At 40.1% G+C, this 14,996-nt stretch overlaps 1 protein-coding gene across 1 annotated transcript in view; it reads left to right on the top strand.

The window, feature by feature from the left end:
- Positions 1-14,996, top strand: part of DNAH8 (dynein axonemal heavy chain 8) — a 330,122-nt gene that overhangs the window by 75,980 nt on the left and 239,146 nt on the right. Inside the window, exons 24-26 of the mRNA XM_027127141.1 lie at positions 1,358-1,464; positions 12,801-12,876; positions 13,839-14,034. Of these exons, the coding sequence (XP_026982942.1) occupies positions 1,358-1,464; positions 12,801-12,876; positions 13,839-14,034 (379 nt within the window). The remainder of the gene's footprint in view (positions 1-1,357; positions 1,465-12,800; positions 12,877-13,838; positions 14,035-14,996) is intronic.

Here is a 14,996-nt window from a genome sequence, read left to right on the forward strand (position 1 = left end):
TGCAGAGCACAGGCTCCAGATGCGCAGGCTCAGTAGTTGTGGCTCACAGGCCCAGTTGCTCCGCGGCATGTGGGATCCTCCCAGACCAGGGCTCGAACCCGTGTCCCCTGCATCGGCAGGCAGACTCTCAACCACTGCGCCACCAGGGAAGCCCCGTACTCATCTTTTCATTCTTTCTCCATTTTACATTCTTTTACACTCTCTAACCCCTACCCTAACACAGTCTTGGAAATAAACAGCACACGTTTGTTTCACTTTCACCTTCTGACTCAAGGATGCTATCACTAATTGATCGGGAAACACTTTCCCGCTGAGTCTAGATTTTAGCTGTAGATTGCTTCTCAATACCATGCACCAGGCAGCCACTATCAGTTGGTGGGGGTCAGCAGGAGAGTTCTTCGCTTCCAGCTGCATTCCCTTTGACACTGGCTGGGGTCCTTAGAGCAAGACTGAGTACCATCAGAGCCTCTCAAGATGGGAGATCACTTAGAGCTGCATCAGTGCAGACATCTCCTAAACAGCCTCTGCCTCTCAAATCCACCTTCCACATCGCTTCCACAGTGGTCTAACGTAAACATCTGATTATGTCATGCCTGCTCTTTAGCCTGGTAGTTGGCCAACCCAATCATATTCCTCTTTGTTCACACCTGATAAGCCTCCCTTCTGACTCAACTCAACCTGACTGGCCCACCCAGACTCAGAGGGTCAGGGTGTAGGGTGGAGAGGAACAGTGTGGCCAGAGCCTGGCTCCGGATGTGTGAATCACTGTGCAAGCAAGACGTAGTGCCCAGATTCCTGCCCAGGCTCAATATTTATTCTGTGCTCTGACCAATAAATGTGGCTACTTCTTCTCTGGTGGGAAAGAAGGGCTTGCAGAGAGGGACAAACCATGGTGCCAGGACGGTGGAAGTTTCATCCTATGTATTTTGGTATCATACATTTTAAAATATGTTTATCCACCAAGCTGAGATTTTTGAGGTTGGAGACTACATATCCTCTTGTGCCCATACCTCTAAGCATTGAAAAGTGCACCACACTTAAGTGCTTCAGTTTTGTTGAGTGAATTATTGAATATTGAGCAGACCAGGATTATTTTCAATTAGCTGTTTTTGAATTTTGGCTTTTGAGTAATGCCTTATAATTTGCTAGGGTGTTTATGAAAGCACACCTTTCACGTATTCTTACTTGTTTAAAAAAACAAGTAATTTAGGATTGAATTTATTTCTACAATATAATTGAAATTGTATAGTTTATTATTTTTCATCTTTTGCATGTCACTTCTAATATTGTATTATTGCTTTGGAGGTGTTAGAGTTTTTATTTTTTGTACCAAATTTAATATGATTTCTCATTACAGGAATGTAAAGAGGTCTACGCTTTTTTCTCTCATCAATTACTAGACAGTCTTCAAAAAGCTACACGGTTATCTTTGGACACAATGAAAAGAAGAATATTTGTTGCCAGGCAAGTTGAAAATATGCTAAATATGTCTGGTAAAACTATCACAACATAACACTAAAGCACTTTTTATTTTTATTAATTAATTTTAATAATTGTAAAATTTAAAACACGGCATTTATGAAAAGACTGTATGAAAACAAGCGTGTAATACTGCAAGAACACTGATAAATGAACAGCCATGTTCCTAGCACCCAGGCCAAGACAAAGAACACTGAACACTACCAGTACCCTTACTGGTCCTTCCTCTGCTCACCCAAAGGTAACCACTATCCTGAACTTGATGTTTATCATTGTCTTGGTTTGCCTGACAGTTTACCCCATGTTTGTATCATTTAATTTGCCTGTATTTGAACTGTGTTCAGTATTGCTTTTGAGGTGCATCTATGCTGATAGATTGGGTTGTTTCCAGTTTGGGCTATTGTGAACATTCTTGTGCCTGTCTCCTGCTGCACCTGCTCAGAGTGGAATGGCTGGGCCCTGGGCTGTGTGCATGCCTCAATTTACCAGGCAGTGCCTAGCATGAGAGTGCCTATGGATCCTCATCCTTGCACACAGTTGGTGTCATTCAATTAAAAAATTGTTGCCAGCATATAGGGTGTGAAATGGCGTCTCACTGGGATTTAAATCATTTAAATCATTTTCCTGGTTACTGATGAGGTTAAACATATTTTCATGTTTATGAGCCATTTGTGCTTTCTCTTTTTAAAAATTTGCCTTCCCTTCCCTTTCTTTCCCCCTCTCTTCCTCCCTCCCTCCCTCCTCCTCTTTCCCTCCCTTGTTTCTTCCTTCCTTCTGCCTGTTTTTCTATTGGATTGGATTTATTCATGGGTGGTCTCAATATATTATTTTGTTGATGATACTTTTAAACTCCTATTTATGATATTCTTTGCTGAGTTTAAAAATATTCAAATCTATCAGTCTTTTCCTTAGTAGTTTGTGATTTTTATGTCTTTTAAAAGAAATCTTTCTGTACTTCATAATATCTTCTAAAAGTTTTAAAGTTTTATCTTTTGCAGTTAGGGGTTTAATCCACATGGTATTTATTTTGTGTTTAGTGTGAGGTAGGAGACCAGTATATTTTTTCCCATATGGTTAATTAGTTAAAAGAAAATTAATTTTTCTTTTGGAATGGTTATTTAAATTACACTGAATCTATAGGTAGATTTGGAGAGAATTAGCATCCTTACAATATTGAGTCTTCCATTCAGAGTCATGGACTATCTCTCCATTTATTTGTCTTTTTTATTACTTCTCAATGAAGTTTTGTAATTCCCTGTGTAAAAGTCTTCTACATTTTTGTTAGGTTTATTCCTTGGTTATTCATTGCTGAATTTTAATTTACTTGCACTATTAAAATCTCCCAATGTGATAGTGAAGTTGTCAAATTTTCCTTCTGTTTCAGTCGTTGTTTTATATCTTTTAAGGCTGTGTTGTTAGGTGCATGTGATGTCATATAGTTAAGTCTGCCTAGAACACTGTTTATTTTATTTTTATTTGATGAGCCTCTTTATCCATATTAATCTTGATTTCTCAAATTATTTTTAGTCTGTCATTAATTTTACTTTCCCAGATTTTTTGGTATACCTTTTCTATCCCTTCATTTAATTTTTTCTGTGAAGCTTTTTTGTTTTACCTTTTAAAAGCATAATATACCTGATATATTTTAATATTGACATAGAGTTGATTTACAATGTTGTGCCAGTCTCTGCTGTACAGCAAAGTGACTCAGTTATACACATATATATAGATACATTCTTCTTTTATGTTCTTTTCTATTATGGTTTATCACAGGATGTTGAGTATAGTTCTCTGTGCTATACATTAGGACCTGTTGTTTATCCATTCTAAATGTAGTAGTTTGCATCTACCAACCCCAAACTCCCAGTCCATCCCTCTCCCTCCCTCCCTCACCCTTGGCAACCACAAGTCTGTTCTCTATGTCTATGAGTCTTATACCTGATATTTTTATTTAATCTGATTATTTCTGCCTTTTAAAGAGTTTAATCTGCTTACATTTTTGTGATTTTTTAATATAGTTACACTTAATTTATGACATTTTATTTTGTGGTTTCTTACTATCCTTTGTCTGGTTCATTTATTATCTGTTCCCTTTGGAATGGATAATTTTTCCCTTTTATTCTCTTTCCTATACTTAAGTTCTTTCAGTAGTTACCTTCAAATTTAGAACACATATATTTAGCTATATTTTTAAAAAAGTACTGTGTATAGTTTTTTCAGTTTTCTCATTTCTAACTACAAGGGCCTTGGCATGAAGTCTATCTACTTTCTCATTCTTTGATTTATTTATTTATTTTAACATCTTTATTGGAGTATAATTGCTTTACAATGTTGTGTTACTTTCTGCTGTATCACAAAGTGAATCAGTTATATGTATACATATATCCCCATATACCCTCCCTCTTGCGTCTCCCTCCCACCCTCCCTATCCCACCCTTCTAGGTGGTCACAAAGCACTGAGCTGATCTCCCTGTGCTATGCAGCTGCTTCCCACTAGCTATCTATTTTACATTTGGCAGTGTATATATGTCAATGCTACTCTCTCACTTCATCCCAGCTTACTCTTCTCCCTTCCTGTGTCCTCAAGTCCATTCTCTATGTCTGCATCTTTATTCCTGTCCTGCCCCTAGGTTCATCAGAAGTATTTTTTTTTTTAGATTCCATATATATGTGTTAGCATATGGTATTTGTTTTTCTCTTTCTGACTTACTTCACTCTGTATGACAGACTCTATGTCCATCCACCTCACTACAAATAACTCAATTTCGTTTCTTCTTATGGCTGAGTAATATTCCATTGTATATATGTGCCACATCTTCTTTATCCATTCATCTGTCGATGGACACTTAGGTTGCTTCCATTTCCTGGCTATTGTAAACAGTACTGCAATGAACATTGTGGTACATGACTCTTTTTGAATTATGGTTTTCTCAGTGTATATGCCCAGTAGTGGGATTGCTGGGTCATATGGTAGTTCTATTTTTAGCTTTTTAAGTAAGCTCCATACTGTTCTCCATAGTGACTGTATCAATTTACATTCCCACCAACAGAGCAAGAGGGTTCCCTTTTCTCCACACCCTCTCCAGCATTTATTGTTTGTAGATTTTTTTTTTTTTCGGTACGCGGGCCTCTCACTGTTGTGGCCTCTCCTGTTGCGGAGCACAGGCTCCAGACGCTCAGGCTCAGCGGCCATGGCTCACGGGCCCAGCCGCTCCGCAGCATGTGGGATCTTCCCGGGCCGGGGCACGAACCCATGTCCCCTGCAACGGCAGGTGGACTCTCAACCACTGTGCCACCAGGGAAGCCCTGTTTGTAGATTTTTTGATGATGGCCATTCTGACCGGTGTGAGGTGATACCTCATTGTAGTTTTGATTTGCATTTCTCTAATGATTAGTGATGTTGAGCATCCTTTCATGTGTTTGTTGGCAATCTGTATATCTTCTTTGGAGAAATGTCTATTTAGGTCTTCTGCCCATTGGGTTGTTTGTTTTTTTGATATTGGGCTGCATGAGCTGCTTGTATATTTTGGAGATTAATCCTTTGTCAGTTGCTTCATTAGCAAATATTTTCTTCCATTCTGAGGGTTGTCTTTTCGTCTTGTTTATGGTTTCCTTTCCTTTGTAAGTTTCATTAGGTTCCATTTGCTTATTTTTGTTTTTATTTCCATTTCTCTAGCAGATGGGTCAAAAAGGATCTTGCTGTGAATTATGTCAAAGAGTGTTCTTCCTCTGTTTTCCTCCTAAGAGCTTTATAGTGTCAGCCCTTACATTTAGGTCTTTAATCCATTTTGAGTTTATTTTTGTGTATGGTGTTAGGAAGTGTTCTAATTTCATTCTTTTACATGAGCTGTCCAGTTTTCCCAGCACCACTTACTGAAGAGGCTGTCTTTTCTTCACTGTATATTCTTGCCTCCTTTATCAAAGATAAGGTGACCATATGTGCGTGGGTTTATCTCTGCTATTTATCCTGTTCCATTGATCTATATTTCTGTTTTTGTGCCAGCACCATACTGTCTTGATTACTGTAGCTTTGTAGTATAGTCTGAAGTCAGGGAGCCTGATGCCTCCAGCTCTGTTTTTCTTTCTCAAGATTAATGTGCCATTTAAAGCTTGTGTTTCTTTATTTATTTTCATTTTGGATGATCTGTCCTTTGGTGAAAGTGGGGTGTTAAAGTCCCCTACTATGATTGTGTCACTGTTGATTTCCCCTTTTATGGCTCTTAGCATTTGCATTATGTATTGAGGTGCTCCTATGTTGGGTGCATAAATATTTACAATTGTTATATCTTCTTCTTGGATTGATCCCTTGATCATTATGTAGTGTCCTTCTTTGTCTCTTGTAATAGTCTTTATTTTAAAGTCTATTTTGTCTGATATGAGAATTGCTACTCCAGCTTTCTTTTGATTTCCATTTGCATGGAATATCTTTTTCCATCTCCTCACTTTCAGTCTGTATTTGTCCCTACGTCTAAAGTGGGTCTCTTGTAGACAGCATATATACAGGTCTTATTTTTGTATCCATTCAGATAGTCCATTCTTTTGGTTGGATCATTTAATCCATTTACATTTAAGGTAATTATCGATATGTCTGTTCCTATTACCATTTTCTTAATTGTTTTGGGTTTGTTATTGTAGGTCTTTTCCTTCTCTTGTGTTTCCTGCCTAGGGAAGTTCCTTTAGCATTTGTTCTAAAGCTGGTTTGGTGGTGCTGAATTCTCTTAACTTTTGCTTGTCTGTATAGATTTTAATTTCTCCTTTGAATCTGAATGAGATCCTTGCTGGGTAGAGTAATCTTGGTTGTAGGTTTTTCCCTTTCATCACTTTAAAGCCACTCCCTTTTGGCCTGCAGAATTTCTGCTGAAAGAAGAAACCTTATGGGGATCCTTTTGTATGTTATTTGTTGCTGTTCCCTTGCTGCTTTTCATATTTTTTCTTTGTACTTAATTTTTGATAGTTTGATTAATATGTGTCTTGGTGTGTTTCCCCTTGGATTTATCCTGTATGGGACTCTCTGCGCTTCCTGGACTTGATTGACTATTTCCTTTCCCATGTTAGGGAAGTTTTCAACTGTAATCTCTTCAAATATTTCCTCAGACCCTTTCTTTTTCTCCTCTTCCTCTGGGACCCCGTAATTCAAATGTTCATGTGTTTAATGTTGTCCCAGTGGTCTCTGAGACTGTCCTCAGTTCTTTTCATTCTTGTTTCTTTATTCTGCTCTGCAGTAGTTATTTCCACTATTTTATCTTCCAGGTCTCTTATCCGTTCTTCTGCCTCAGTTATTCTGCTATTGATTCCTTCTAGAGAATTTTTAATTTCATTTATTGTGTTGTTCAGCATTTTTTTTTTGCTCTTTAGTTTTTCTAGGTCCTTGTTAAACGTTTCTTGTATTTTCTCCATTCTATTTCCAAGATTTTGGTTCATCTTTACTATCATTACTCTGAATTCTTTTTCAGGTGGACTGCCTATTTCCTCTTCATTTGTTTGGTCTGGTGGGTTTTTACCTTGCTCCTTCATCTGATGCATATTTCTCTGTCTTCTCATTTTGTTTAACTTACTGTGTTTGGGGTCTTCTTTTTGCTGGCTGCAGGTTCATAGTTCCTGTTGTTTTTGGTGTCTGCCCCCAGCGGGTAAGGTTGGTTCAGTGGGTTGTGTAGGCTTCCTGGTGGAGGTGACTGGTGCCTGTGTTCTGGTGGATGAGGCTGGATCTTGTCTTTCTGGAGGGCAGGGCCACGTCCGGTGGTGTGTTTTGGGGTGACTGTGAACTTAGCATGATTTTAGGCAGCCTCTCTGTGAATGGATGTGGTTTTGTTCCTGCCTTGCTAGTTGTTTGGCATGGAGCGTCCAGCACTGGAGCTTGCTGGCTGTTGGCTGGAGCTGGTTCTTAGCGTTGAGACAGAGATTTCTGGGAGAGCTCTCGCCAATTGATATTACATGGAACTGGTAGGTCTCTGGTGGTCCCATGTCCTGCACTCGGCTCTCCCACCTCAGAAGCTCAGGCCTGACACCAGGCCTGAGCACCAAGACCCTCTCAGCCACATGGCTCAGAAGAAAAGGGAGAAAGAAAAGAAAGAAAAAAACATAATAAATAAAAAAAATAATTAGAATAAGAAATTTTTAAAGTAATAATAATAATAAAAAAGAAGAGAGTGGGGCTTCCCTGGTGACGCAGTGGTTGAGAGTCCGCCTGCCGATGCAGGGGACACGAGTTCGTGCCCCGGTCCGGGAAGATCCCACATGCCGCAGAGCAGCTGGGCCCGTGAGCCATGGCCGCTGAGCCTGCGCGTCCGGAGCCTGTGCTCCGCAACGGGAGAGGCCACAACAGTGAGAGGCCCGCGAACCGCCAAAAAAAAAAAAAAAAAAAAAAGAAGAGAGTGAAGAAACAATAAACAAATCCACCAATGATAACAGCACTAAAAACTATACTAAGATAAACATAAAAGTCAGAAACAAATCAGTCACAGACAGCAAACCCCAAGTCTACAGTTGCTCCCAAAGTCCACTGCCTCAATTTTGTGATGATTCGTTGTCTGTTCAGGTATTCCAGAGACGCAGGGTACATCACGTTGATTGTGGGGATTTGATCCGCTGCTCCTGAGTCTGCTGGGAGAGATTTCCCTTTCTCTTCTTTGTTCTCACAGCTCCCGGGGTTCAGCTTTGGTTTTGGCCCCACCTCTGCATGTAGGTCACCCTCTGGCATCTGTTCCCACCAGACAGGATGGGGTTAAAGTAGCAGCTGATTAGGGGGCTCTGGCTCACTCAGGCCGGGGAGAGGGAGGGGTATGGTAATTATAATGGGAATGTGGGGCAAGCTTGTGGAGGCAGAGGGCAGCGTGATGCTGCAACAGCCTGAGGCATCATGTGTTCTCCTGGGGAAGTTGTCCCTGGATCAAGGGGCCCTGGCAATGGCAGGCTGTGCAGGCTCCTGGGGAGTGGAGGGGAGGTGTGGGTAGTGACCTGTGCTTGCACATAGGATTCTTGGTGGCTGCAGCAGCAGTGTTAGCGTTTCACGCTTGTCTCTGGGATCTGCGCTGATAGCCGCGGCTTTAGCCTGTCTCTGGAGCTCGTTTAGGCGGTGCTCTGAATCCCCTTTCCTTGTGCACCCTGAAACAATGGTCTCTTGCCTCTTAGGCAGGTCCAGACTTTTTCACGGACTCCCTCCCGGCTAGCTGTAGCACACTAGCTCCTTCAGGCTGTGTTCACACAGCCAACCCCAGTCCTCTCCCTGGGATCTGACCTCCGAAGCCCGAGCCTCAGCTCCCAGCCCCGACTTGCCCCGGCGGGTGAGCAGACAAGCCTCTTGGACTGGTGAGTGCTGGTTGGCACCAATCCTCTGTGTGGGAATCTCTCTGCTTTGCCCTCTGCACCCCTGTTGCTGCACTGTCCTCCGTGGCTCTGAAGCTTCCCCCCTGCCACCCCCCGTCTCTGCCAGTGAAGGAGCTTCCTAGTGTGTGGAAACTTTTCCCCCTTCACAGCTCCCTCCCAGTGGTGCACGTCCTGTCCCTATTCTTTTGTCTCTGTTTTTCCTTTTTTTTTTTGCCCTACCCAGGTACGTAGGGAGTTTCTTGCCTTTTGGGAAGTCTGAGGTCTTCTACCAGCATTCTGTAGGTGTTCTGTAGGAGTTGTTCCACATGTAGATGTATTTGTGTGGAGGAAGGTAATCTCCACGACTTACTCCTCCACCATCTTGAAGGTCTCCCCATCATTGTTGTTTGCTGTTTTACTTTTTACCTTTTTTTTGAGCACTCAAAAATAATTTATTTACTGGTATATTTTATTAAAGTCTCCAGGTTCTTGTGTATTTATTTTATACCCCTGGTTTCTCAGGGAGTGTGAGGTGTAAACTCCGTTATTCTTCATTTTAAGTCTGAAACGATTTGGCTGGATAAAAAACTTTTGTTTGTCTCTCAGCACTTTCAAAGTATTTCTTCAGTTTTTTCCTGACCTGTATTCTTGTTGATGAGAAGTCTGCAGTGAGTCTAACTAAAAATTGTATTTTATCCTTGATGTTCTGTAGCTTCCTTTCCTGGTGTGGATTTGTCTTTATTTAATCATGCTTTGTTCTCAGAGTACACTTTCTATTTGAGGGCTTATAGGGTTCCTTAATCCTGGAAAATCATCAGCAATTTCCTTTTTCAGTTATTGCTTCTGAGACATCCTCTTATTATGGAACTCCTGTAGTTGAATGTTGAGTAAGTTGATCACATAATTGTTCCATCTAGGACACTCTTTTGAGTGAAGAAGCACTGTCCAGATGAAGTGTTAGGATGGACTTAAACCAGAACTGTCCTGGGCACCATGGACACGTGACCGTCTCAGATGTTGCAGCATCTCAGTCTCTCTTCCCTGTCTCCTAACTAGTCTGTCATATATTTTTGTCTTTTTGCCTTTCTGGGTTATGTTATGGGCAAGTATCTCTGTATCTAGCCTAAAGGCGATCTCATCTACTGCATCTTAAATATTTCAGTTAGTACTTTTTTCCTTATCCTCCAGATACTGTATCATTCCTGCCTTTTTAGTTTAGCAATTTATTATTTTTTGGAAGATTGCTTTCATTTATCTCTTTGAACATTCTCAATATATTTATTTTAGAGTTTGTCACACTTCTATACATTGAACTTTGTCTGGAGTGAGTTTTTGTTTCAATTATTGATATCTTTAGTCCTCTTTCTTGCTGTTAGACTTATGCATGCATATTGGGATTTTAGTTTGTAGACTCTCCTTGAGTGAGAAGTTTTTTTTGTTTTTGTGTGTTTCTCTCTCCTTCCCTCCCTTTCTAGGAGTTTCACTTTTGCCTCCACGTGACTCTTGGTACCTTAAGTGCAGAACTGGGTCCTATTTGTTCACAGTTACATATCCCCTGAAGAGATGCTGGGAAATGGCAGGTTTAAGCAGGGAGCACAGAAGTGAGCCGGCTTAGTGGCTTCTTGGGCATGCTGTGGACTTGCTTCTTTCACCCCAGGGCCACAGCTTTTGGAAAAGCTGCAGCTGCAGGCAGTAGGTTGACAAACTTTATCTTGCTGTTGTTTTGTCTCTCTTTACAAGTAGGGGAACATCACTTCAATGTCTGGCTTCGGGTAGCAAGCCTGGATGAGTCCCCTCTAACACGGACTACTTCAGTCCCTCAGAGTCCACAGTGGCCAACCTCCCACTCTCACTGCCTATTTCCTGACCAGAGCCCTGGCCAGGCTGTTGTGTGTTTCTGATGCGTTCCTGATTTGTGGAGATCCTAATCTTGTGTTCGAGCATTCTCAAGTCCTTCAGAGTCTATCCGTGATTGTGATGTGTTTGGCACAAAGAGGCATTTTTGAAGTCTGAACTCACTATGCCATGTTAATTTACAACAGTACTGATGTGAGTTTTGAAGAGGTATACATGAGTATAATATTGCAGAATCCTCCCTTGTCTAAAATGTCTTTCTCTTACCCTCACCCATGAAGGCTAGTAGGTCAACTTGGATCACAACCACTTTCTGTCACACTCCACAGATACTATTTCACTGGCTGCTTCTTTTTTTTTTTTTAATGCTTCCTTTTTCATTTTTATTTGTGGCACTTGGCTTGCCAACCTTCATCTGGGCAAGCCCTGCACACTCCATCCGCATAAACAGTAGAGATCTCTTTTAGTAATGAAGGATATTATTAATATATCTTGCCTCAACTGAAATGCAAACCCAATTTGATTTTTTCCTCAGATGGGATGCAGACAGAGAACATCCAGATAAAAGGTGTTATCATTCACGAGGTCAAGACAGAACCGTTATTTTGTAGCTAAATGCCACTCACAAAGCACAATCACTGGCTTCTTTTGTTTCCATTTTCAGAGGCGGGTTTTGCTGCTAACCTGATTTTCTTTTCTAAGTAACAAACTGTTTCTTGCTGTTTACAGGATTTCCCCCTTTATTCTGGAAATTAACAAATTATGTGTTTAGCTGTAAGTCATTTTTCACCCATTAATCCCATCAGGCACACAGAGAATCATTTCAAGGTGAAAAAACAAGTCTATTCTTAAGATTTGAGAAGGGCTATGCTTAAATTTATTTTATGTAGGGTTCCCACGTTGGATCTAGGTCGTAGAGCGTCTCTGAGCTGAGTGACCCACTGTTAAGTTACTTAAACTCTCTGTGTCTTGGTTTCCTCATCTACAAAATGGAAATAATAATCATGGGATCCACATCAAGAGTTAACATGAGCATGAAATGTGTTGATTCATGGAAAGTGCTTGGAAAAGCGCCTGTCATACACTAAGCGTTCGATAAACATTACTTATCTTTTCTTTATTATTTCACTTACCTTTTCCTTAAGTAATTTCCTTCTCTTGTATTTTGCATCTGAAAGCTTGGAGAATTCCTTAAGCTAATCCTCTAGTTTGTCAAATAAGTCACCAAAGGATCGGCTGCGCTGTTCACCGCTTCTGTTAGTTCAGCTGTTTGATTATACTTTATGAAACTCTTGTTCTCAGGTTGTACCCTTTCAAACACAGTCTACACTTGTTTTATTGCTGCATCTTGATTTCACAGTGAGACTATGAATTAGAGGTTTTTTCTGTTGTTTCTTTGCTTGCTTGCTTTTAGTTCAAAGAGTTCCTTATCTGGGAACCATTGACCCTGAATACTAAAGTTGGGTCTCCACTGTGAATGTGGGGGCTTTGTTTCTTGTGATTTTTTTCTCCCCCAGTCTGCTTGTAGTTATGAATGGAGGTGTAGTTTTCAGTAATGATAACATTTCTTGCTGTGGAAAGTTTACATTTATTATAATTTTGTCTGGGATGGGGACAGAGATCAGGCAGAGGGAGATAACCAAAGTAATTTGCAGTGCTGGTATGTGTCATTCATTAATTGCACTCATGTGTCTGTGTGTGTGTCTGTACTTCTGTCTGAGCATAACTGATATTGTTTACAAAGGCAGTTTTGGGAAGGTTTTGACTAGAAACCTCCTGTTTAATCTTGTACACACACAAAAATAAAGTATATGAAGGCATACGCTTTTTGTTGGTGATTTTCAGCATCTGTTCTGGGGCTGGGAAAAGGAGTGCTTTTAGTAAACATTATTAGGTGGTACTTTGCTGAGAGAAAGCAACGTTAAAATACTAGAAAATGGGTAGGAGACAAGTTTTTCACTTCAAAGAATATTAAATCATTCAGTGTTCTTAATTTATGAACTAGTTCATGAAATTTGTGGTTCCATTGTAAATAACGTTCTCTTCATTAATTCAGTATTTTGAAAATTGTCTTTATTTTTTTAGGATTGAAACTTGTAGCATAACCAAGCTATTTATGAAATTTTAGGTTAAGGTTTATAAGCTAAATGTCCATCTTATTACAGCCCTTATGGACGAAAGCGGTCAGAAGATGTTATTTCCCTTCTAAAATCTGAAGTACATCTTGTGATTCCTAATGTGGTAAGTATTATTAAATATTCAAGTTAATACAGTGATTTTTGGTAATGTATTTAAGAAGTATAGCATTAGAACTGAACTTTTATTTAATCTCTTGGTCCTCTGTGCTTTTTGACTTCACCTCCGTATTTAACAAAAATCAAAGTGTATCATTTATATCTGTTGTAAAACTTACTTCTGCAGAGCTCATGGTGTATTAAAGGTTGGTGTAAGAGTTAAGTATCTGTTGGGCCATCAGTTAGCAAGTACCCTACAAACCATCTTGGTTTTTCTTACTTCAGACATTAAATTATCTAAATAAGGCCATCTCAGAAGTCCAAATCCCTATACTGAACACCCAACTGTAAGACAACCCATGGCAGAATAGAAACAAAGAAAGAAAGAGAGAGCCTGTGCCCTGAATTCATGGGTCCCTTGTGCCTTCTTAGGGCACTTTCCTCTACCACCCCTCCGGCTGCTTATTGACATCTGGAACACCAAGCCATACAGGATGACTGAGGTGCATTCTGTGACAAGCCAAGGGTTAAGGCCAGGCAGGAACAATCTATGGCTCACCTGACACCACATCTACACAGTCTGGCCTCCTGGAGGACAGCTTCTTTGCTTATTTGGTGCATTTCAAAGAACTGAGGTCAAAATCTTGGCAGTATAGTTTCTTCAGTTACTCTGCTTCATGGACATCCAACACCTGCCCACAGTGTTTGGCTGCAGCCAGCCACCCTCCCAGGGAAAGGATGACAAGTACTATGTTTGACCTTTCTGCCTGCAGGAATTGGTAGAATAGGAAAGCTTGAAGATCGGTAAAGTCTGCAGCCTACCTTCCTCTACCATCCCTCTCCTCGAAGCAGCCTTCCACTGGGCCAGCGGAGGCTCTCCCTGCTCAGTGGGGAACAGGTGTGGTGAGAATCAGAGGGATGGATTTTTATGTGTTGGCAGCACCAGGAACTTATTTCTTCTTTCCACAGGTAATGGTTCCCAGTTTGGATGACATTCAACAAGCCATTAACCGTATGATCCAATTAACCCTGGAGGTCAGCAGAGGAGTGGCTCACTGGGGGCAACAGCAGACCCGTCCCATGAAGACTGTCATTAGCAGCCCCTCCCATACCGCTACTGACGGGACCCATCCGAGCACAGGAAAGCAGTTGAAGAAGGAAGACAGTAAGAATGTTAAAACAAATCTTAGATGAATAGAGTCTTAGAACTATAACAGTTAGTAAATGGTCTTTCTGATTCTTCCTGGGTATGACAGCCTATAGATATTTTTACACTCATATTTATATGTGTATTGGTTAAATTTTACGTTAAAAAAAAACTAGTGTTCTCCATCTTCCATCTTAAACATAGCATGCAGACATTTCAGATTTTGATCATGGGTGAACAAGTATATTTATCACTGTTCTACTACCGTAGTCTCAGATTCAAAGTTAAAAATGAAAATAAACCTTAGAACTAATTCTATTTTCAGCATTGTATTTGATCTGATAAACTTAGTTTGCTAGAACATAGTGCTTAGAAAATCTGGGTCATGTGTTCTTTGTACATTGAAATATATATAAGCTATTCCCTTAAATAATTATTAGTGTGATATGACACTGACCCAAAATTCCATAGACATTTTTGGATACTTTCTTGTATAGAAAGCCAAATTCTTTTTTTCTTTTTTGCTGTTCTGCCACATTAACATTTTTATTTATTTATTTTTGACAAAAATTATACATATACATGATGTTCTGATATATGTATACCTTTGTGAAGTGGTTACCACAAAGTAAATAACATATTCATCACCTCCCATAGTTAACCATTTTTTGTGTGTGTGGTGAGAACACTTGAGATCTACTCTCTTAGCACATTTCAAGTATACATTATTATTAACTATAATCACCATACTACACATTATGTTTCCAGAATTTAGTCATCATATTAGTGAAAGTTTGTACCCTTTGATCAACATCTCTGCTTTTCTTCCACACCACCCCAAGTATCATTTATAGATACTTCAGCTAACTGTTGCCATGCAGGAATACCAGGTTAAACTGTTGCCATGCAGGAATACCTGCAATCTGGAAATTTTCATGAAATCTCATGATTTTTTTTTTTTTTTTTTTTTTTTTTTTTTT

Source organism: Aethalodelphis obliquidens, unplaced genomic scaffold (genome assembly GCF_003676395.1).
Source record: "Aethalodelphis obliquidens isolate GAN/ISIS:26980383/991018 unplaced genomic scaffold, ASM367639v1 scaffold31, whole genome shotgun sequence".
Taxonomy (NCBI): domain Eukaryota; kingdom Metazoa; phylum Chordata; class Mammalia; order Artiodactyla; family Delphinidae; genus Aethalodelphis; species Aethalodelphis obliquidens.